We start from the raw sequence: 25658 nt of genomic DNA on the forward strand, positions 1-25658 counted from the left end.
TGTACCTATCCAAGTGCTTCTTAAATGATACTGTTTTACCTGCCTCACCCACTTCCTCTGGCAGCTTGTTCCATGTACTCACCACCCTCTGCGTGAAAAAGTTGCCCCTCAGGTCCCTGTTAAAGTTTCCCCTCTCACCCTAAATCTATGCTCCTACCCTGGGGAAAGGACCCACCTTATCTATTTTAAACACTTCTATAAGGTCGCCCCTCATTCTCCTACGTTCCAAGGAATAAAGACCCAGCCTGGCCAACCTCTCCCTATAACTCAGGCCCTCTAGTCTTGGCAACATCCTCGTAAATCTTCTCTGCACTCTTTCCGGATTAACCATGTCTTTCCTATGACAGGGTGACCAAAACTATACACAGTACTCCCAGTGTGGCCTCACCAACAACTTATACAACAGCAACATGATGTCCCAACTCCTATACTCGGTGCCCTGACTGATGAAGGCCAGCATGCTAAATGCCTTTCTCGCCACCCTGTCTACCTGTGACGCTGCTTTCAACAAACTATACACTTATACTCTGTTCCATTACACTCCCCAGTGCCCTACCATTCATAGTGTAAGTCCCATGCTGGCTTGACTTCCTAAAATGCATCACCTCATTCTTCTTAGGGTTTCTAAAATACACCGGAATTTTTCACAGAAGGTCATCCCAGTGGGAGAAACGTCAAGGGATTTTACTTCTACCCAAGCTGACTTATTGAATCTTGGGTTCTGCTGCATGGGTGCTGACTAGAACCAAATCCCATCACAGATCAGTCCCCTATTATCAACAAAGTTGAGCGAGAAAGAATAGCTTAACATAAATGAAGTACAGGATCTTACCATCATGCTGGCAGCAGGTAGCAACTAGATGGAGGACTTCGGATGCCAATTGTAGAAGAACAAGAAACATTAAAACAGAATCAGGTCAAGGCTGAAAGCAAATACAAGATAATAAATTTCCAAAATGATAAAATGGACTCTTGACCTCACAATCTACCTTGTTATGACCTTGCACCTTATTGTCTGCCTGCACTGCACTTTCTCTGTAACTGTAACACCTTATTCTGCATTCTGTTATTGTTTTACCCTGTACTGCCTCGATGCACTGTGTAATGAATTGACCTGTACGAATGGTGTGCAAGACAAGTTTTTCACTGTACTTCAGTACATGTGACAATAATAAACCAATTACAATTCTAATAAATTTCATTTTACCCATGTTCAGGATGTCAACGATGCCCTTATTTTGTGCCGACATAGCTAATCCCTCCTACCTACAGACTGCCCACATCCCTCCATTTTCCTCTCATTCATGTGCCCATCCAAGCCTCTCTTAAAAGCCCCCCATGAATTTGCCTCCACCACCCTATCAGACAACACATTCCAGGCATCCACCACTCCCTCAGTAAAAAACTTACCCTTCACGTCTTTTCTGAACCTACACCCCTCACCTTAAATGCGTGCCCTCTGGGGTTGGATCGCTCAATAATGGGAAAAAGATATTGCTTGTCCACCCTATCTCTGCCCCTCATAATTTTATACACTTCCAACAGATCACCCCTCAGCCTCCACCGCTCCAGAGAAAAGAGCCCAAGTTTGTCCAGCCTCTCCTGATAGCACATGCCCTCTAATCCAGGCAGCATCCTGGTAAACCTTCTCTGCACCCTCTCTAAAGCCTCGACATCCTTCCTGTAGTGAGGTGACCAGAATTGCACGCAATACTCTAAATGTGGCCTAACCAGAGTTCTATAGAGATGCATCATAACTTCTTGACTCCTGTACTCAATACCCTGATTAATAAAAGCAAGCGTTCCATACGCCTTCTTAACCACCCTGTCTACCTGTGTAGACACTTTCAATGAGCCATGGACTTGCACCCCAAGGTCTCTCTGTTTTTCAACACTTTTAAGGGTCTTTCCCTTGAGAGTGTACTGCCTCTTGACATTAGTCCTACCAAGGTATAACACCTCACAATTATCCGGGTTAAACTCCATCTGCCATTTCTCTGCCCACATCTGCAGCTGATCTATATCACCCTGTATCCATCACCAGTCTTCTACACTATTCACAGCTCCACCAATCCTGGTATCGTCTGCAAACTTACCAACCCCCCAATCAACATACTCATCCGGGTCATTTATGTACATCACAAACAGCAGAGGTCCCAGCACAGATCCCTGCGGAACACCACTGCTCACAGGCAGAGGTTAAGAGTCAATTGGATTAGGACTGAGGGAATCTATAAACCCAGAGCTGGTAACAGCAGTAAGTTTCCTTCATAGATCATAGAACAGTGCAGCACAGGAACAGGCCCTTTGGCCCACTACATTAGCAATCCCACTGACACCACCCCTACCCCGCCACCCCCCGAATCATTAATATTTATAACCACTAATTGGATCCAGTTATTGAAAGGAATCTCTTTGGAGACTGTGTTACCTTTGTCTGAATTGTTCCAATAATTGGAACCGCTTCCTCCTGCTGTATGAAAGGTTTGTAAATGCTTTCTTCTGAAAATGTTTGCTTCAATATTACCATGAGGATGACTGTTTACATATATGTGTGTGTGTGCGTGTATGTACGTGTGTGGAGACAGGCGGCTGTGTTATATTTTATTGTACAAGAAATATAATTAATTCATTATGATGTCAGGCCAGCCCCTGTGACATCATTGTCCCTTCCCTAAAGCATCTGCAGCTTATGATTTCTCCCTTGTCTTGGGACATCCTCTCTTTTGCTGAGCTAAGCTTCCAACTGCCCTCCTCAGTGGACATGTTATTCACATGTTATTCACATGTTATGCACATGTTATGCACACTTCTCTGATCAGCAAACTGCCAGTTCAAGCCCCACTAAAGAAACTTGAATGAAGGTATTCCAGGTGTTGGTACTAAGGGAGTACTGCACAGTGAGGGTTGTCACCTTGTAGGTGAGAACTTAAATGGAGACCGGTTCCCCTCCCCACCTCCCTCCCTCCATTCCCTGCTCTTCCTTCCTCTCCTATCAGATTCCATCGTCTTCAGCCCTTTGTCACCTCCACCTATCACCTCCCAGATTCTGACATCATTCCCCCTCTCCCCCCTCCCTCATCTGCCCACCACCCCCACCGACCTAGATCCACCTGCCAGCTCTTACTCCACCCCCCCTTCCCCCCCGCCTTCCCTTCACTCAATGTCGGCAAGACCAAGGAATTGATTGTGGACTTCAGGAAGGGGAAGTCGGGAGAACACACACCGGTCCTCACTGAGGGTCAGCGGTGGAAAGGGTGAGCTGCTTCAAGTTCCTGAGCATCAGCATCTCAGAGGATCTATCCTGGGCCCAACACATTGATGCAATCACGAAGAAGGCACACCAGCAGCTCTACTTCGTTAGGAGTTTGAGGAGATTTGGTCTGTCACCAAAGACTTGCAGATTTCTACAGATGTACGGCGGAGAGCATTCTGACTGGTTGCATCACCACCTGGTATGGAAGCTCCAATGCACAGGATCACAAGAGGCTGCAGAGGGTTGTAGACTCAGCCAGCTCCATCACGGGAACAATCTTCCCCGCCATCGAGGACATCTTCAAGAAGACGGCATCCATCATTAAGGACCCTCACCACCCGGTACATGCCCTCTTCTCATTTTTACCATCGGGGAGGAGGTACAGGAGCCTGAAGACCCACACTCAACGATTCAGGAACAGCTTCATTCCCTCCACCATCAGATTTCTGAATGGTCCATGAACCCATGAACACTACCTTGTTATTCCTTTTTTTTGCACTAATTCATTTTTGTAATTTATGGATTTTTATGTCTTTACACTGTACTGCTGTTGCAAAACAAGCTTCATGTCATATGTCAGTGATAATAAATCTGATTCTGATTCTTTTAAACTGGCTATCTCCCCTCTTTCTTTCCAGTCCAAATGAAGGGCCTCAACCCAAAACGTCACCTGTCCATTTCCCTCCACAGATGCTGCCTGACCCGTTGAGTTCCTCCAGTGCTTTGTGTGTTGCTCCAGATTCCAGCATCTGCAGTCTCTTGTGTCTCCATAGGCTCTCCCAGGTGGGTATAAAAGATCCTTTGGAACTACATTGAAGGAGAGTTAGTTGCCTTCTTTAAAATTAGTTCTGAATTTAAAACAGTGACTAACATCAAAAGTTCTGGTTGTGAGTTATCTCAAAGTCATGAAACCCCAGAAACAGAGGAAGTTCACAAGATCACAAGACAAGGGAGCAGAAGCAGGCCATTCGGCCCATCGAGTCTACTCCAAGGAAAAGGGAAAAAGAAATGGGGAATGGGGAGAAAAAAAACCTATTCTAATCCCAATTTCCGGCCTTATCCCCATATCCCTTGATACCCTGACTATTTAGATATCTGTCTATCTCCTCCTTGAACAGCCCCACTGATCTGGCCTCCACTGCTGTGCGTGGCAAGGAGTTCCACAATTTCACCACCCTCTGGGCAAAGAAACTTCTCCTCATCTCTGTCTTGAAACTGTACCCTCTAATTCTAAGATTGTGCCCTCTGGTCCTGGACTCACCCACCAAGGGAAACAGCCTAGCCACATCTACTCTATCCTTTCCTGTCAACATTTTAAATGTCGCTATGAGGTCCCCTCTCATCCTTCTGTACTCCAGTGAGTACAGTCCAAGAGCCGACAAATGCTCATCATACGTAAGCCCTTTCATTCCCGGAATCATTCTCGTAAATCTCCTCTGAACCCTCTCCAACGTCAGCACATCCTTCCTAAGATGTGGGGCCCAAAACTGCTCACAGTATTCCAAATGAGGCCTCACTAGTGCCCCGTAGAGCCTCATCAACACTTCCTTACTTTTATACACTATACCTCTCGAGATGAATGCCAACATAGCATTCGCTTTCTTAACCACCGATCCAACCTGGTGGTTAACTTTTAAGGTATCTTGTACGAGTACCCCCAAGTCCCTTTGTACTACTGCACTTTCAATCTTCTCTCCTTCTAGATAATAATCTACCCGCTTATTTCCGCTTCCAAAGTGTACAACCGCACATTTCTCGACATTGAATTGCTTAAAAGCCTGAAAAAACTACTGGAGGACAGGCATAGCTGGAGGACTACAATAGTTCTGTTCCCATAAAGCCCTGGTTAGATCACACTTGCTGTTGGACCACAATGTTTTAGAAGAAAGTACTAAACTTGAAGAGAGTATTGCACCGATTTATTTAGAATAATTCATAGACTCTGAAGATTAAAGAACCTGGAAGTGAACTGATCAGGGAGCTTCAGGTGGAGAAGGAAAGAGATAATATTTCAGGTTTGTGACCTTTCATCAAAACTTGGGAACGGTGGAAATTAGATCACATTTTGTTTGCAGACAAAGAGGGGAGAGGAGGAAAGATTAAAATAATACCTGTGATTGAGTAGAAGACGGATAGAAAAGGGATGTTTGTCCAAAAAAGGGATAGGTAATAATGAGTTGTTATTGAAAAAATTAATTTTTAGATTATGTTACTTCTTCTTGAATTGTCTAGTAAATTGACTTGATAGAGGTGTACAAAATGAGGCATAGATTGAGAGTACATACAGAGACTTTTTCCCAGGGAGATAATGGCTAACATGAGGGGGCATAATTTTAAGGTGATTGGAGGAAGATATAAGGGGGATGTCAGGGGTAAGCTTTTTTACACAGAGAGTGGTGGGTGTGTGGAACGCACTGCCGGCAGAGGTTGTGGGGGCAGATACATTAGGGACATTTAACAGACACTTAGACACATGAATGATAGAGAAATAGGGGGCTATGTGGGAGGGAAGGGTTAGATAGAGCAGGATAAAATGTCGGCACAACATTGTGGGGTGAATGGCCTGTACTGTGCTGTAATGTTCTATGTTCTAAATGGAATCTCTTCCTCTTGCTTCCTCAAGGACTTGTAAGTGCTTTCTTCTGAGAACACTTGCTTCAATATTACCATGGGAATGAGTGTTTTTGTATGTGTGTGCCTGAAAATGCTGTTACGTTCCATTTTATAAGAAATATAGTTCAAGATACTACTGTAAGATCTTGTATACCTACCTGAGAAAACAGATGGGGCCTCAGTTTAGGCTCTCATCTAAATGCTGTACCAACAAACAATCTGTTGGAGGGACTTGGCAGGTTGAGCAGCACCTGTGGGAGGAAAGGAATTGTCCACATTTCGGGTCAAGACCCTGCATCAGGACTTGTATCAGATGCCACAGATGTCGGCTAACCTTCCGACTTTCTCCAGCAGATTGTCTGTTGCTCCAGGTTCCAGCATCTGCAGTCTCTTGCGTGTTTACATTGTTGGTGGAATTGGCCTATGTTTGATTGGCAACTCACACTACTGAGGCTGGTGGACTGGTGCAGGGCTTATGGAACATGGCAGCTTTTGATGGGGCAGGCAGTTGTTAAAAGACCTGAAGCCACCAGTTGAAGAACCCACGTTAGTTGCACAGTCACCTTCTGGTCAAATCACTCCAGAGACTGTCCTTTGTTGTATACTAAATAGCTTGGGACTAGAACCATGGTTGATATGGATGAGTTGGGCGGAAGGGACTGTTTCCATATTGTATAACTCTATGTCTCTAAATGTTGATGATCCGTCTTTTGAATGAGACATAATCCTCAGATTGCGTCCATCCTCTCTGGTGGACTTGAAAAGATTCCTTGGCATTAATTGAGCAAAGACAAGGAAGCTCTAATTGTGTTCTGGCCAACATTTATCCTCAGTTATAACTAGAATAGTATCTATTATTATTTCATTGCTGCTTATGGATTCTTAAATTAATGTCAACTGGTACAAACATTAACCATACCTGAATTGGAGCCTAGCTTCCTCATCCAAGGCCAATGGGATCTGTCAGCTTTGGAATAGGTTTGGGTTGGGAAGGGCCAACCTGACTCAGGACTTTATCCTTCTGAGAGTGATTGCTTGGTATTATTGCATCTGGTCTCTGTCTCTGCTGCACAGCAAGTCCTTCTTTCTGCTTTTCTTTGCAAATACCTCCAGGTCAGGTCATCATGAAAGACTGATAAGCACTCAGGCTGATATGATTCATGGTCAGGCTGGGCTTTAATCTTACACCCAAGCACATCTAGTCTGATTATCAAAAAAATACCAAGACACAAGAGACAGCAGACACCGGAATCTGGAGCAACACACAACTTGCTGAAGGAACTCAGCGGGTCAGGCAGCACCTGTGGAGGGAAATAGACAGTCGACATTTTGGGTCGAGACCCTTCATCTGGACATATCAAAAGATACTTTATTAGTGGTAAAGTTTTGACAGATTATGAAAAGTATTCTATGAATGGAGGTTTCTTTGCATTAGTCAATGTTTGTCACTCAAACAGCAACAACCACCAAAAAATGAATCAATTCACCAGCATTTGATCTCAATGCTGTTTGTGAAGTGGCTGCTATATTGGAAGAATCGCCATCTCTGAGAAACAATACACTGCATGCACTTCCCAGACATTTCCCCTGTTAAGGTGACCCTGTGCCTCATTCACTGCCTGGAAGTCTCCAAAACCTCCAACATTATAGGGATGCAGGAGAAGGCATTGAAAAGGACAATTGATACATAGGATATCCTGGGGACTGAGTGGATGTGGGAGAACCATGAACTGGAGGTCATGATTTAAAAATAAGGGGGTCACCTATTTAAAACAGAGATGTGGCAATTTTCTTCTCTATCAAAGGATCTCGAGTCTTTGGAACTCTGCTGTGGAAGCAATTTAAATATCTTTAAGGCAGAGGTATAGATTCTTGGTAAGCATAAGAGGGATTCATGACAGCAGAGAGTTTTGCGGAGTTGTGAATGTAGCCCAGTCTTTCACGGAAACCAGCCTCCCTTCCATGGACTCTGTCTACACTTCCTGCTGCCTCGGTAAAGCAGCTGGCATAATCAAGTACGCCTCCCACCCCGGACATTCTCTCTTCTCCCCCCTCCCATCAGGCAGAAGATACAAAAGCCTGAAAGCACGTACCACCAGGCTCAAGGACAGCTTCTATCCCACTGTTATAAGACGATTGAAAGGCCCTCTTATACAACAAAAATGAACTCTTGATCTCTCAATCTATCTCATTGTGGCCCTTGCACTTTGTCTGCCTGCACTGCACTTTCTCTGTAACTGTAATCTGTTTCTTTTTCCTTTCGTACTACCTCAATGTACTTGTGTATGGAATGACCTGTCTGGATGGCACACACACAAAAGCTTTTCACTGCATCCCAGTACATGTGACAACAATAAACCAATTACCAATCACCAGCAATATCAAAGACATCTTGCATTTTTAGCTGATGATTGAGAATAGACTGATTGGGCCATACTTCATATACTGGATTATCTTTTGACAGGCAGGACACGCCTGAGCAATTTATCACATTGCCAGGTTGTTACCTGCACTGGAGCAACTTGGAATGGTGATACGTTTCCAAAGCAGGCTGATGCAGGACACCGGAGGGTTTCTACAAGACTGGCCCTGTGCATCTGTTACCCATGTCCTTCCAGCTGGTAGGGTCACAGGTTTGGGAGCTGCTGCAGAGGAAGCATCTGTAGATGGTGTACAGTGCAACCATGGCGATAGTGGTGGAGGGAGCGAATGTTCAGGGGCTCCATCAACAGAGCTGTTTAGTCTTGGACGGTGTCAAGTCCAGCAGTCAAGATCTTAATGACTAGAAGAGCAGTCTAGCTCTCTCACAATGGCTCTGCTGACTCCAACACTGTAAGCCAAGGCTGATTGTGTGGTTCCGACAAGTAAATTGGTTTATTATTGTCACATGTACTGAGGTACAGTGAAAAACCTGTCTTGCAAACCATTCATACAGACCAATTCATTACACCAGTGCATTGAGCTAGTACATGGTAAAACGGCAACAATGCAGAATAAAGTGTTACAGTTACAGAGAAGCATCTCCAGAGCGGTGGTTCACCTCTGGGGGAAGACCCGAATCCTTTGTGATTAATGAGCGGATCTGCTGGAGGAATGACCCATCTGGATGGTAGATAAATGCAAGCGTTCACTGGATCTCGGTACATGTGACGACAATGAACCAATACCAATAATACCCAGCACAAGTGCAGTAAAGAAAAACATTCTAGTGAACGTGCAATTCTGCAAGGTGATTAAGATGACAGTCATTCAGGAAGGGAACCTTCAGTATAAGTTAACACATCAATCTAGTGCTTTCCCCTCCCATCGGGCAGAAGATACAAAAGCTTGAAAACACACCACCAGGTTCAAGGACAACTTCTATCATGGTAGTGTAGCAGTTAGTGTAACGCTTTACAGCACCAGCGACCCAGGCTCAATTCCGGCCACTGTCTGTAAGGGGTTTGTATGTTCTCCTCGTGTCTGCATGGGTTTCCTCCGGGTGCTCCGGTTTCCTCCCACATTCCAAAGACGTATGGGTTAGGAAGTTGTGGGCATACTCTGTTGGCGCCAGAAGCGTGGCGACACTTGCGGGCTGCCCCCAGAACACTCTACGCAAGAGATGGATTGCATTGTGTGTTTCGATGTACATGTGACTAATAGAGATATCTTATCTGTTATCAGACTTTCCAATGGGCCCCTTGTATGTTAAGATGAACGCTTGACCTCAGTCTACCTCGTCGTGGCCCTTGCACCTTATTGTCAAGCTGCACTGCACTTTCTTTGTAACTGTAACACTATATTCTGCATTTTTTTTCCCTTTATGTCACAGGCATGGAATGGTCTGTACGGATGGCCTGCAAAACTACGTTTTCCACTGTACCTCAGTACGTGTGACAATAATAAACCAATTACCACATCTGATATTCCAGATTCATTTAATTAAAATTCCCTCCGTCAATAGTGGGGTTTGAACTCATGCATCACAGCCTGGTATGGAGCCTCCAATGAACATAATGGCAAGAAGGTGCAGAGGGTTGTAGACTCAGCCAGCTCCATCACGGGCACAACCCGCCCCACCATCGAGGATATCTTCAAGAGGCGGTGCCTCAAGAAGGCAGCATCCATCATTAAGGACCCTCACCACCCTGGACATGCCCTCTTCTCGTTACTACGATCAGGGAGGAGGTACAGGAGCCTGAAGACCCACACTCAACGATTCGGGAACAGCTTCTTCCCCTCCGCCATCAGATTTCTGAACGGTCCATGAACCCATGAACCTCCTTATTCCTTTTTTTTTTGCACTATTTATTTATTTTTGTAATTTATGGATTTTTATGTCTTTGCACTGTACTGCTGCTGCAAAACAACAAGTTTCACATCATATGTCAGTGATAATAAATCTGATTCTGATTCATTAGCCCATACCATCAGATATGTATTAGCATGTTCACCTTCTGTCTGCATATATGTACACGACAGGGTTTCTGTGCAAACACCACCACAGCAACCAGTGACTGCTGTCAGGGATCTCCATTCTTTAGAATCCATCAATCTTTGCTCCTGCTTTGTTTGGCTCTGAGGTCCCTTTATTGTGGCCCCTGAGTGGAGGAAGTGGTCCTCCCAACTACCATCAAGTCCTTCAACCCTCTATGCGATCACTCCTCACTCTCCTGGTAACTCGCAACGTTTAGCCCCATTCGAAAGTGGCATCACAGGTGTACGGGGTGGGGATGAAGGCCAGTGTGCTAAACACCTTTATCAGTCAGGGCAATGAGTATAGGAGTTGGGACATTATGTTGCAGTTGAGTAAGTCATTGGTGAGGCTGCACTGGGAGTACTGTGTACAATTTTAGTCACCGTTATAAGAAAGACATGATTAAACTGGAAAGAATGCAGAGAAGATTTACGAGGATGTTGCCAGGACTAGAGGGCCTGAGTTTTAGGGAGAGGTTGGCCAGGCGAAGTTTTTATTCCTTGGAACATAGGAAAATGAGAGGAGACCTTATAGAAATGTTTAAAGTTATGAGAGGCATAGTGGACAGTAACAGTCTTTTCCCCAGGGTAGGGGAGTCCAAAACTAGGGGGCATAGGTTTAGGGTGAGAAGAGAAAGACTTAGAAGAGTCCTGAGGGGCAACTTTTTCACAGAGGGTGGTGAGTACATGGAACGAGCTGCCAGAGGAAGTGGGTGAGGCAGGTACAACAGTATCATTTAAGAAGCACTTGGATAGGTACATGGAGGGGTGGGGCTTGGAGGGATATGGGCTGAACTCAGGAAATTGGGACTAGCTGGGTGGGCACCGTGGTCAGCATGGACTGGTTGGGCCGAAGGGCCTGTATCCAGTCTGTATTGCTCCATGACTCTACTACTTATCCTTAAATACTTCTGGCAGGTAGTCATGGAAGCCTGCTCAGGATCACACCCAATCCTTCTGCCTAGTTACAGGTCAAATGAGTGAATAGTGTGAGTTAAAGAAAATACAGACAAGCATTTTCATGTTTCACGACATTATCAGTCATGTAAGTGCAAATATATCCTGACAGTCATCAATAAAATACAATTCTCTTCAGGAATGTTATTAAGGCGACAGTTACCATCAGCACTTGAAGACCAGCTCACAGCTCCACAGGATCAAAAGTTATGCACGATAACCCCCCCCACCCGTTTGTTTAGGGTAAGTGCTCAACTGCTGCCCTGAAAGGGGGACAGAAACTGGATGAGATCATTTGGTAAGACTGGGTTACTGGATAAGGAAGTGATTAAATTTCAATTAAACTTCTGATCAGGAAACATACAAAATATGGGAATGAGAAAGCATCATTGAATGACCACATTACATCATCTCTGCATCTCCAATCTTGCAAGCTCACTGGTCAGTGCCAAATTATCCCAGTGCCCACGCAGTGGGAGCTTCACTGGGTCCCGAAGCAGTGGGTGTAGAAGATCATCACATTATCCGTGTAGTGCATTGGCAAATCGTAACCAACGTGCCGGGCGCCCAGACTGGCCGCTCCAACCGCCGAAGGCTGCGTCAGCTTCATCAGGGAAAACTTGGTCAGCTGCTTCCCCATCCGACTCTGCCTCGCTTCCGACAACACCTCGAGAAATCCTGCGGGAAAGCAGAAAGGACTTCATTTCTGCAGCACCGAATGTGGGGAAGTGGAAGTGAAATGGGGAGATCCCGGCCGATCGGAGACCACGTCCCCCTTCCCACACCGGCATGTCTGCCCACGGCTTCCTCCACTGCCAAGTCAAGGCCAGACGCAGATTAGATGAACAGCACTTCATATTCGGCCTGGGTAATCTCCAACCTGACGGCATCAGGTTGGAGACTGCACCCGGTGTGTCGAGCTGCAGCTCCTGAGGGACTGTGTTAAGGAACTGAAGATGCAGCTCGATGACCTTCGTCTGGTCAGGGAGAATGAGGAGGTGATAGAAAGGAGTTATAGGCAGGTGGTCACACCGGGGCTATGGGAGTCGGGCAAGTGGGTCATAGTCAGGAGGGGGAAGGGGAAGAGTCAGGTACCAGAGAGTACCCCTGTGGCTGTACCCCTTGACAATAAGTACTCCTGTTTGAGTGCTGTTGGGAGAGACAGCCTACCTGGGGGTAGCAACAGTGGCAGTGTCTCTGGCACAGAGCCCGGCCCTGTGGCTCAGAAGGGTAGGGAAGGAGAGAGGAGGGCACTAGTGATAGGGGACTCTATAGTTAGGTGGGCAGACAGGCGATTCTGTGGACACGGGAGAGAAACTCGGAAGGTAGTTTGCCTCCCAGGTGCTAGGGTCTGGGATGTTTCAGATTGCATCCAAGATATCCTGCAGAGAGAACAGCCAGAGGCTGTGGTACATATTGGTACCAACGACATAGGTAGGAAAAGGGATGAGGTCCTGAAAAAAGACTCTAGGGAGTTAGGAAGGAAGTTGAGAAGCAGGACCTCAAAGGTAGTAATTTCAGGATTACTGCCTGTGCCAAGTGACAGTGGGTATAGGAACAGAATGAGGTGGAGGTTAAATGCGTGGTTGAGGGATTGGAATAAGGGGCAGGGATTCAGATTTCTGGATCATTGGGGCCTCTTTTGGGGCAGGTATGACCTGTACAAAGAGGACGGGTTGCACTTGAATCCTAAGGGGATCAATATCCTGGCGGGAAGGTTTGCTAAGGCTACTGGGGAGAGTTTAAACTAGTTTTGTTGGGGGGTGGGATCCGAACTGGAGAGACTGGGGAAGAGGTGTTTGGCTCTTAAATAGAGAAAGCTAATAGTAGGTACGAGAGGGAGGATAGGCAGGAGATAGAGAACGGACGTGCTCAGACCAGTCTGAGATGTGTCTATTTTAATGCAAGGAGTATTGTGAACAAGGCGGATGAGCTTAGAGCTTGGATAAATATTTGGAGCTACGACATGGTGGCCATTACAGGAACTTGGATGGCTCAGGGACTGCAATGGTTGCTTCAAGTGCTGGGTTTTAGATGTTTCAGAAAGGACAGGGAGGTGGGGGAGTGGCACTGTTGATCAGAGATAGTGTCACGGCTGCAGAAAAGGTGGATGTCATGGAGGGATTGTCTACAGAGTCTCTGTGGGTGGAGGTTGGGAACAGGAAGGGGTCAATAACTTTACTGGGTGTTTTTTTTATAGGCCGCCCAATAGTAACAGGGATATTGAGGAGCAGATAGGGAAGCAGATTCTAGAAAGATGTGATAATAACAGAGTTGTTGTGATGGGAGATTTTAATTTCCCAAACATCGACTGGCATCTCCAGACAGTGAGGGGTTTGGATGGGGTGGAGTTTGTTAAGTGTGTTCATGATGGATTCTTGACACAATATGTACATCATATACTTTACGTCAGTATTCACTACGGAAGAAAGATCTGGGGGATTGTAGTGGGGACTTGCAGCAGGCTGAAAAGCTCGAGCATGTAGATATTAGGAAAGAGGAGGTGCTGGAACTTTTGGAAAGCATCAAGTTGGATAAGTCGCCAGGGTCGGATGGGATGTACCCCAGGCTGCTGTGGGAGGTGAGGGAGGAGATTGCGGAGCCTCTGACGATCTTTGCGTCATTGATGGAAACAGGAGAGGTTCCAGAAGATTGGAGGGTTGCAGATGTTCTTCCCTTATTCAAGAAAGGGAGTAGAGATAGCCCAGGAAATCATAGACCGGTGAGTGTTACCTCAGTGGTTGGTAAGCTGATGGAGAAGATCTTGAGAGACAGGATTTATGAACATTTGGAGAGGTATAATATGATTAGGAATAGTCAGCATAGCTTTGTCAAGGTCAGGTCCTGCCTTACGAGCCTGATTGAATTTTTTGAGGATGTGACTAAACACATTGATGAAGGGAGAGCAGTAGAGGTAGTGTATATGGATTTCAGCAAGGCATTTGATAAGGTACCCCATGCAAGGCTTATTGAGAAAGTAAGGAGGCATGGGATCCAAGGGGACGTTGCAGTGTGGATCCAGAACTGGCTGGCCCACAGGAGGCAAAGAGTGGTTGTTGAAGGGTCGTATTCTGCATGGAGGTCAGTGACCAGTGGTGTACCTCAGGGATCTGTCCTGGGACCCTTACTCTTTGTGATTTTTATAAACGACCCAGATGAGGAAGTGGAGGGATGGGTTAGTAAGTTTGCAGATGACACAAAGGTTGGATGTGTTGTGGATAGTATAGAGGGCTGTCAGAGGTTACAGCGGGACATGGATAGGATGCAAAGTTGGGCTGAGAAGTGGCAGATGTAGTTCAACCCAGATAAGTGTGAAGTGGTTCATTTTGGTAGGTCAAATATGTTGGCGGAATATAGTATTAATGATAGGACTCTTGGCAGTGTGGAGGATCAGAGGGATCTCGGGGTCCGAGTCCATAGGACGCTCAAAACGGCTGCGCAGGTTGACTCTTTGGTTAAGAAGGCATATGGTGTATTGTCCTTCATCAATCGTGGAATTGAATTTAGGAGCTGAGAGGTATTGTTGCAGCTATTTAGGACCTTTTCAGACCCCACTTGGAGTACTGTGCTCAGTTCTGGTCGTCTCACCACAGGAAGGATGTGGAGGCCATAGAGAGGGTGCAGAGGAGATTTACAAGGATGCTGCCTGGATTGGGGAGCATGCCTTATGAAAACAGGTTGAGGGAACTCGGCCTTTCCTCCTTGGAGCGACAGAGGATGAGGGGGGACCTAATAGAGGTATATAAGATGATGAGAGGTATTGATCATGTGGATAGTCAGAGTCTTTTCCCCAGGGCTGAAATGGTTGCCACAAGAGGACATAGGTTTAAGGTGCTGGGGAGTAGGTATAGGGGAGATCTCAGGGGTAAGTTTTTTTACTCAGAGAGTGGTGAGTGCGTGGAATGGGCTGCCGGCAACGGTGGTGGAGGCGGATACGATAGGGTCTTTCAAGAAACTGTTAGATAGATACATGGAGCTGAGTAAAATAGAGGGCTATGGGTAAGCCTAGTAATTTCTAAGTTAGGGACATGTTCGGCACAGCTTTGTGGGCCGAAGGGCCTGAATTGTGCTGTAGGTTTTTCTATGTTTCTATCAACATCGGTTTCTCTAACTTCTAGTAACCACTCCCCTCTGTCCCCCCTTATTCAACTGGCCCCATCACCCCATCTCTTCCCCCTTCACCGCCCTCTCGATCTGCCCGTCACCCACACATTCCTCCCTCCGGCTCCCCTCCCCACCTCCTTCCCTTTATTCCATGGTCCACTGTCCTCTCCTACCAGGTTCCATCATCTTCAGCCCTTTGTCACCTCCAGCTATCACCTCCCAGCTTCCGACATCATTCCCACTCTCCCCCCTCCCTCACCTTCCTATCACTCCCCTCACCTGCATCCACCTATCACCTGCCAGCACTTGCTCTGCCCTTCCCATCATCTTTTTATACCGGCCATCTCCCCTCTTTTTTTCCAGTCCAGATGAAGGGTCTCAACCGAAACCTCGACAGTCCATTTCCCTCCACAGATGCTGCCTGACCTGCTGAGTTCCTCCAGCATTGTGTGTGTGTTGCTCTAGATTTCCAGCATCTGCAGTGTCTGGTATCAGGAAACTTACTCCAATCAGAACTAGTGACACGACAGTTACCTTCAAAAGGGAACCGAAGAAACACTTGAAGTGGAACAGTTGCAGAATCACAGGGGAAGGTAGAAGTGTGAGTGAACGTGCAGCTTTCTCACACGGTGATACAGTTTACAGACCAAGGGTTAAATGGGACTGACTCCCGAGGCAGTGTCCAGAGATAGTTAGCCTCAGCAGCTCATCACAACTGGGATTTGCACTCCCCCCTTGCAGGGGTCCTCTCCTGGAACTCACCGTCTTTTAGGAGGTCCCAGCTGTTCCACACAGATCCCACACAGATGATGGGTAGACCGAGCTCCCCCTCAAAAAGCACCTAGAACAGGAAAAGCAGCAATTAAGGCTAAATTCCTACAAATTTCTACAGATGTACGGTGGAAAGCATCCTGACTGGTTGCATCACCGCCTGGGATGGAGGCTCCAATGTGCAGGATCGCAAGAGGCTGCAGAGGGTTGTAGACTCAGCCGGCTCCATCACAGGCACCACCCTCCCCACCATCGAGGACATCTTCAAGAGGCGGTGCCTCAAGAAAGTGGCATCCATCATTAAGGACTCTCACCACCCGGGACATGCCCTCTTGTCGTTACTACCATCGGGGAGGAGGTACAGGAGCCTGAAGACCCACACTCAACGATTCAGGAACAGCTTCTTCCCCTCCGCCATCAGATTTCTGAATGGTCCATGAACCCATGAACACCATCTTGTTATTCTTTTTTTTGCACTATTTATTAATTTTTGTAATTTATAGTAATTTTATGTCTTGCACTGTACTGCTGCCGCAAAATAACAAATTTCACTTCATACATCAGTGATAATAAATCTGATTCTGATTCTAAACCTTACTGCTGGACTGGAGTCGGCACCAACACTTGCCCTCAAGCTCAAACAGAGAAGCACCATGTTACGGACTCAGTGAAAGTCCCTTTAAGATAGAGAGTGTGTGTGTATGTGTGTGTGGGGCGTGCTTACGTCAATAGAAGATAAAGGACGTAATGACGTTGTTGAAGAAGTCAGAAGAAGAAGGAGAGAGAGAAGGGAGAGAGACACCAGCCTGCTTGTTTTCTCTATCGATGGATGAGAAACAATAACTGTGTCTGCCACTGAAATCCATGTATGGAAGTTGGAAGTAATCCGGTGGAGTTCACTTTGTTGCTGACCTGTAGAAGGAAACAGGTATTTGTGTGTGGACGACCACGGTTCGGATGCTTTTCAGGGTGAGGAAGTCACTACCGAGTAAACACTGAAGTGTCGTTTGGGTTCCATCGTGGAACATTTGGATTTCGTATTTACTCTCTCCATGTTTCTCTACATCTACGTCTTATCTTCAGACAACGGTGGTTGTTGAAGAAGCCCTTGCTCATGTTTCACCTTATGGCTTGCGGAACTGAACTTTAAGAACCATTCAGGAACTGGGAGTTTTGGACTTTGTCACACACACACACGACGAGTTTAGTTTTGGGGTTAACGTTCGAGGTTTAACATTTTTGAATTCTAACATACTAACATTTTTACTTTTATTTTACGTATTATCATAAGTAGTGATTAATAAAATAGTTTTTAACACTAAATCATGCTCAGTGTGTTTCTTTTGTTGCTAGTTCGTGACAACCATCAGCAACTCCTCTCTTCAATAACCACCCAACTCGTTCATAGGGTCATACAGCACAGAAACAGGCCCTTTGGCCCAACCAAACAAGGTGCCCCATCCAAGCTAATTCCATTTGGCCACGTTTGGCCCATAACCTTCTAAAACTTTCCAATCCGATGTACCTGTCCAAGTGTCTTTTAAAAGTTGTTATTGTACCTGCCTCTACCACTTCCACTGACAGCTCATCCAACATACCACCCTTTGTGTAAAAAAAAGTTGCCCCTCAAGTTCCCCTCTCACCTTAAACCTATGCCCTTGATTCCTCAACCCTGGGAAAAAGACTGAGTACATTCACCCTATGACCCTCATTATTTTATACACCTCTATAAGATCACCTCTTAGTCTCCTACGCTTTAAGGAAAATAGTCCTACCTTGTCCAACCTCTCCCTACAACTCAGTCCCTCAAGGCCTGCCAACATCCTTGTAAATCTTTTCTGTACTCTGTACTGTTTAATAACATCTTTCCTATAGCAGGACGATCAAAATTGAACAGAATACTCCTAGTGCACCTTCACCCGCGTCATGTACAACATCACCATGACCTCCCAACTTTTTTTACTCAGTGCCCTGACTGATGAAGGCCAGTGTGCCAAAAGCCTTCTTCACCACCCTGTCTACCTGTGACTCCACTTTCAGGGAACCATGTACCTGAACTCCAAGGTCCCTCTGTTCTACAACACTCCCCAGGGCAATGCCATTCACTGTGAAAAGTCCTACCTTGATTTTAATTTCCAAAACACAACACCTCACACTTATCTGAATTAAACTCCATTTGCCATTCCTTGGCCCACTTACTCAGCTGATCAAGATCCCCCTGCAATTTTTGATAATCTTCTTCACTGTCCATTATACCACCTATTTTGGTGTCATCTTCAAACTTAAGAACTACAAACATCGCACAGCATGGAAACAAGCCACTTGGCACCAACCATTTGCTTCAGCTGGAATTAAAGAACATTTACAAAAGAATGAGACCATTCAGCCCATCATTTCTGCAGTGGTCTAGAAAGAGCTACCCAAGCTATTCCCACCTCCCAGCACTGGGTCTGTAGTCCTGTGGTCACAGTTCAAAAGTCCACGTCCAAGGACTGTCTAAATGTGATGAGGGAGTCTGCCTCCACTAGAATCTTTTAGACTCAGAGCTATCATCACTGGGGGACATAATTTTATAGTGATTGGAGGACAGTATAAGGGGGATGTCAGGGATGTTTTGTTTTACACAGAGAGTGGTGGGTGTGTGGAACGCACTGCCTGCAGAGGTTGTGGGGGCAGATACGTTAAGGACATTTATGAGACTCTTAGACACATGAATGATAGAGAAATGGAGGGCTATGTGGGAGGGAAGGGTTAGATAGATCTTAGAGCAGGATAAAATGTCGGCACAACATTGTGGGCCGAAGGGCCTGTACTGTGCTGTAGTGTTCTATGTCCTATGGCATATGACGTGAAATTTGTTGTTTTCCGGTAGCAGCACAGTGCAAAGACATAAAAATCTATAAATTACAAAAATAAACAAACAGTGCAACAAAAAAAGGAATAACAAGGTAACCTCACACTTTCAGGTTGTGAGGTCCACATCCCCTCCACCTTCCCTGTGAAAACATCTTTCCTTACCTCACGTCCAAGGCCTCAGCCAATTACTGTCAATCGATGCCCCACTCATCTTTTCAACCAGATTGTTCCAGGTCAAGAGTTCTGCCCAGATTATTCCTGCTGTCTCCATCCTGACCCTCAAAAATTTTGTAGACTTCTTGTGTCTTCCCTCAGACTCCTCTGTCCCAAAACAAAAACACCCTACCTCATCCAATCCTTTCTCAGAGCTACAGTCCTTCCAGTCCTGACAACTCTGTGGATCTCCTCTGCATCCTTTCCAGTGTGACCACATCTTTCCTGTAGTGTGGTGATCAGAACTGCAGGCAGAATTCAAACTGACCTAACTCGTGTTGCATGACACCCCCTGCTCTCATATTCTATGTCTCAGCTAATAAAGGAAAGCATCCTGCATGGAACATAGAACAGTACAGCACAGGAACAGGTCACAATGTCTGTGCTGAACGCTTCCTTTATGCCTTTTTAACCTCCTTAATAATGTCCTGCTACCTTAAACATGTTCTTCCTCCACACCTCCATACACCCTGCCATTTATTGTGTATTCTCTCGCCTCCCTGAATACATTCCCTCTGGGTTTGAATTCTGCCTTTACCCGACTGATAATGTCCCTGCAATCTCAAGCTTTCCACTACACTGTCGACCACATCAACTGTTTCAATTTTGACTCTGACTCTCACCAACTTTTACCGATGCACCATAGAAAGCATCCTACCTGGATGCATCACGGCTTGGTACGGCAACTGCTCTGCCCAGGACCGCAAGAAACTGCAGAGGGTTGTGGACACAGCTCAGCACATCACGGAAACCAGCCTCCCCTCCTTGGACTCTGTCCTTACCTATCATTGTCTTGGTGAAGCAGCCAGCATAATCAAAGACCCCACCCACCCGGGTCATTCTCTCTTCTCTCCTCTTCCATTGGGTAGAAGATACAGGAGCCTGAGGGCACGTACCACCAGACTTAAGGACAGCTTCTATCCCACTGTTATAAGACTATTGAATGGTTCCCTTATACAATGAGATGGACTATGACCTCACGATCTACCTTGTTGTGACCATGCACCTTATTGCACTGCACTTTCTCTGTAGCTGTGACACTTTACTCTGTACTGTTATTGTTTTTACCTGTACTACATCAATGCACTCTGTACTAAACAAATGTAACTGCACTGTGTAATGAATTGACCTGTACGATTGGTATGCAAGACAAGTTTTTCACTGTACCTCGGTACAAGTGACAATAATAAACCAACACCAATTCAGGCTCGTCTCATCATTTCTCATTTAACTTCCAGTTGCTCTGAGGTATCTTGAGACTAAAATCATTGTGGAAATGTTTCTTAAACAGTTTGATTTTTTTTTGGAAGAATCAAGACTTACAGAAGTTACAACCTCAAAATCCTGATGGGATTCCCAAAGGCACAAGAAGACAAGAAAATAGGGGGAGTAGGCTACTCGGCCCCTCAAACCTGTCCTGTCATTCAGCATGATCATGGCTGATCTGCCCCAGACCTCACCTTCCTTGCCTGTTCTGCATAGCTCTTAATTACCTGATCTTTCAAAATTTTTATCGATGCACCATAGAAAGCATCCTATCCGGATGGATCACGGTTTGGTATGGCAACTGCTCTCCCCGTGACCGCAAGAAACTGCAGAGAGTTGTGGACACAGCTCAGCACATCACGGAAACCAGCCTCCCCTCCATGGACTCTGTCTACACTTCTCGCTGCCTCGGTAAAGCAGCCGACATAATCAAAGACCCCATTCACCCCGGACATTCCCTCTTCTCACCCCTTCCATCAGGGAGAAGATACAAAAGCCTGAAAGCACGTACCACCAGGCTCAAGGACAGCTTCTATCTCACTGTTATAAGACTATTGAATGGTTCCCTAGTATGATAAGATGGACTCTTGACCTCACAATCTACCTCGATATGACGTTGCACCTTATTGTCTGCCTGCACTGCACTTTCTCTGTAACACTTTATTCTGCTTTCTGTTATTGTTTTCCCTTGCACTACCTCAATGCAGTGTTGTATTGGTATTGGTTTATTATTGTCACTTGTACCAAGGTACAATGAAAAGCTTGTCTTGCAAACTGATCGTACAGGTCAATGCATTACACAGTGCAGATACATTGGGTTAGTACAGAGTGCATTGTAAAAACAATGTAATGAAATGATCTGTATGGATGGCGTGCAAAACAAAGTTTTCACCATACTTTGGTACATGTGACAATAATAAACCAATTTACCCACCACTTCTTTTAATATCCCCAATAATCCAGTCTGCACAACCCTCCAGAGTAAAGAATTCCAGAGATTCACCACTCCACAGGGAGAAATTCCTGTGCACCTCAGTTTTAAAAGACTGTCCCCTTAACTTATAACCACGTCCCTTCATTTGAGATTCTCCCACAGGTGGAAACATCTCAATATCTACCCTGTCCCATTAGGATCCTACATGTTGCAACAAGATTAACCCTCATTCTTCTAAACTCCAAAGAATACAGATCTACTATTTCTTTTAAGCTGTTCTTGACAGGGCAACCCTCTCATCTCAGGAGCTAGCCAAGTCCAAACCCACTGCCAACGTTTGATTTTATCTTACCTTGTCTGCACCTGGCATCACAGCCACAACGTGCTGGGCTAATTCCTGGCCTGCTCTTCTGAACACACTGCAGCTCAATGCATCTCCACTGTTTGCCACTGAAAATAACATAAAAAAAGGAGAGTTTTAATTGTTGTCCCCCTTCTCCCCCACTACCACTCATCATGATCAAAACTTCTGATGGAGTTGGGCCATTTCAGACATCTCCACCTACGGAGATGGACTCAGAAGTCAAAGGCAAGTTGAGTTTATTGTCACATGCACAAGTATATGTTTGCACAGGCGCAATGAAAAACTTACTTGCTGCAGCATCATAGGCACATTAGAAACAAAACATACACAAGAAAAATATAAATTATACAAGAAAGAACACAAAGTCCATCATAGTGCAAAGTGGTCATAGTGTTGCTATACTGAGGTAGTGATATTGGTAAGCTGTACAACCTTATCCACCTTATCGTACTAGAGGACCATTCAATAGTCTTACAACAGTGGAATAGAAGCTGTCCTTGAGCCTGGTGGTACGCGCTTTCAGGCTTTTGTACCTTCTGCCTGATGGGAGGGGGGAGAAGAGAGAATTTCCAGGGTGGGTGGGGTCTTTGGTTATGTTGGCTGTTTTATCAAAATTACCAAACTAACGTCAAGCTGGACCACTGGCTATGGAATCTAACAGAAAATGCACATCAAGTCAGGCAGCATCTGTGGAGAGAGAAACCGGAGGGTTTCTCTGGAGGGTTGTGTTGGCTGGATCATTGGGGGTATTTGAAAAGGTGGTGGATAAATTGGTAAATTGGTTTATTATTGTCACATGTACTGAGGTACGGTGAGAACATTGTTTTGAATGCTATCCATACAGATCATTTCATTACTTAAGTGCATTGAGGTAGTACAAGGGAAAACAATAACAGAATGCAGAATAAAGTGTTACAGTTACAGAGAAAGTGCAGTGCAGGCAGACAATAAGATGCAAGGCCATGACTAGGTTGACTGTGAGGTCAAGAGTTCTTCTTATCGTACTAGGGAACCATACGTGCTTTCAGGCTTTTGTATCTTCTGCCTGATGGAACAGGGGGGAAGAGAGAATGTCTGGGGTCTTTGATTATGTTGGCTGCTTTACCGAGGCAGCGAGAATTGTAGACAGAGTCCATGTATGGGAGGCTTGTTTCTGCGACGTGCTGAGCTGTGTCCACAACTCTCTGCAGTTTCTTGCAGTCACGGGCAGAGCTGTGATGCATCCAGAGAGGATGCTTTCTATGGTGCATCGATACGATGAAGTTGAACTCTTGACCTCAAAATATACCTCATCATAGCCTTTGCACCTTATCGTCTCCATGCACAGCACTTTCTCTGTAACTGGAACACTGTATTCTGCATTTTGTTATCGTTTTCCTTTTGTAATACCTTGACGTGCTTATGGAACGATCTGTCTGAATGGCATGCAAACAAAAGCTTTTTACTGTATCTTGGTACATGTGACAATAAGATATTTAAATTTCATTTCATTATAAGCCATTTCCCATCTTTCACTTGCACTTGTTGTACATGTGACAATAATAAACCAATTACCAATACTGATATTCCAGATTAGTTTAATTAAAATTCCCTCCATCAATGACGGGATTTGAACTCATGCTTCCCAATCATTAGTCCTGTTGCAGGATTACAGATTCTTTTTTTATGTAAGGTTTTTTATTATAAGGTTTTGTTTTATAAGGTTCTTTTTTATACATTTTTTATGTAAGTTCTCATCGGGAATAGTGGGGGCAGGACTGCGCAGGCGCGTGACATCAGCAGGTAAGGCGCGGGCAGTTTAAAAAGCAAACCACCATATCCAGTGGGCAGCGTCGGAGAGGGCAGCTGAGTGAGAGGGAGCAGAGTGTTCTGGGCTTTGGCTCAAGGGACTTAGGCGTAAAGGGGCAAGGGAAGGTAGGTGACTTGAGTTAAGGAAGGGGTATGAGTGTGATTTCCTGTACTCGGTGTCAGATGTGGGAGTTCCCAGAGTCTCCCTGCCTCCGGGAAGGCTACATCTGCGCCCGGTGTGTCGAGCTGCAGCTCCTGAGGGACCATGTTAGGGAACTGGAGATGCAGCTCGATGACCTTCGTCTGATCAGGGAGAATGAGGAGGTGATAGAGAGGAGTTATAGGCAGGTGGTCACACTGGGGCCAAGGGAGTCAGGCAAGTGGGTCACAGTCAGGAGGGGGAAGGGGAAGAGTCAGGTACTAGAGAGTACCCCCGTGGCGTACCCCTTGACAATAAGTACCCCTGCTTGAGTACTGTTGGGGGAGACAGCCTACCTGGGGGAAGCAACAGTGGCAGTGTCTCTGGCACAGAGTCCGGCCCTGTGGCTCAGAAGGGTAGGGAAGGAGAGAGGAGGGCAGTAGTGATAGGGGACTCTATCATTAGGTGGGCAGACAGGCAATTCTGTGGACACGGGAGAGAAACTCGGAAGGTAGTTTGCCTCCCAGGTGCCAGGGTCTGGGATGTTTCAGATCGCGTCCAAGATATCCTGCAGAGCGAGGGAGAACAGCCAGAGGTTTTGGTACATATCGGTACCAACGACATAGGTAGGACAAGGGATGAGGTCCTGAAAAAAGACTCTAGGGAGTTAGGAAGGAAGTTGAGAAGCAGGACCTCAAAGGTAGTAATTTCAGGATTACTGCCTGTGCCACATGACAGTGGGTATAAGAACAGAATGAGGTGGAACAGAATGAGGTGGAGGTTAAATGCGTGGTTGAGGGATTGGAATAAGGGGCAGGGATTCAGATTTCTGGATCACTGGGGCCTCTTTTGGGGCAGGTATGACCTGTACAAAGAGGACGGGTTGCACTTGAATCCCAGGAGAACCAATATCCTGGTGGGGAGGTTTGCTAAGGCTACTGGGGGGAGTTTAAACTAGAACTGTTGGGGAGTGGGATCCGAACTGGAGAGACTGGGGAAGAGGTGTTTGGCTCTTAAATAGAGAAAGCTAGTAGTAGGATAGGCAGGTGACAGAGAAGGGACGTGCTCAGACCGGTTTGAGGCGTATCTATTTTAACACAAGGAGTATTCTGAACAGGGCGGATGAGCTTAGAGCTTGGATAAATACTTGGAGCTACGATGTGGTGGCCGTTACAGAGACTTGGATGGATCAGGGACTGGAATGGTTGCTTCAAGTGCCGGGTTTTAGATATTTCAGAAAGGACAGGGAGGGAGGCAAAAGAGGTGGGGGCGTGGCACTGTTGATCAGAGATAGTGTCACGGCTGCAGAAAAGGTGGACATCGTGGAGGGACTGTCTATGGAATCTCTGTGGGTGGAGGTTGGGAACAGGAAGAAGTCAATAACTTTACTGGGTGTTTTTTTTATAGGCCGCCCAATAGTAACAGGGATATTGAGGAGCAGATAGGGAAGCAGATTCTAGAAAGATGTGATAATAACAGAGTTGCTGTGATGGGAGATTTTAATTTCCCAAACATCGACTGGCATCTCCAGACAGTGAGGGGTTTGGATGGGGTGGAGTTTGTTAAGTGTGCTCGTGATGGATTCTTGACACAATATGTACATCATCTACTTTACATCAGTATTCACTATGGAAGAAAGATCTGGGGGATTGTAGTGGGGACTTGCAGCAGGCTGAAAAGCTCGAGCATGTAGATATTAGGAAAGAGGAGGTGCTGGAACTTTTGGAAAGCATCAAGTTGGATAAGTCGCCAGGGTCGGATGGGATGTACCCCAGGCTGCTGTGGGAGGTGAGGGAGGAGATTGCGGAGCCTCTGACGATGATCTTTGCATCATTGATGGAAACAGGAGAGGTTCCAGAAGATTGGAGGGTTGCAGATGTTCTTCCCTTATTCAAGAAAGGGAGTAGAGATAGCCCAGGAAATCATAGACCGGTGAGTCTTA

The 25658-nt window shown here is 45.9% G+C and overlaps 2 protein-coding genes across 22 annotated transcripts in view; both read right to left on the minus strand.

The window, feature by feature from the left end:
• Positions 1-25658, minus strand: part of LOC127580023 (uncharacterized) — a 399650-nt gene that overhangs the window by 45798 nt on the left and 328194 nt on the right.
• The window catches only part of nagk (N-acetylglucosamine kinase), a 47906-nt gene continuing 32017 nt past the window's right edge, over positions 9770-25658 (minus strand). For all 21 annotated transcript variants that reach the window (XM_052038635.1, XM_052038644.1, XM_052038793.1 and 18 more), the window contains 3 exons: positions 21778-21875; positions 16148-16226; positions 9770-11959 (listed from right to left, as the gene is read on the minus strand). In XM_052038635.1, coding sequence (XP_051894595.1) covers positions 11763-11959; positions 16148-16226; positions 21778-21875 — 374 coding nt within the window. In that variant the 3' untranslated portion in view covers positions 9770-11762. The remainder of the gene's footprint in view (positions 11960-16147; positions 16227-21777; positions 21876-25658) is intronic.

This window comes from Pristis pectinata, chromosome 2 (assembly GCF_009764475.1).
Source record: "Pristis pectinata isolate sPriPec2 chromosome 2, sPriPec2.1.pri, whole genome shotgun sequence".
In the NCBI taxonomy this organism is placed as follows: domain Eukaryota; kingdom Metazoa; phylum Chordata; class Chondrichthyes; order Rhinopristiformes; family Pristidae; genus Pristis; species Pristis pectinata.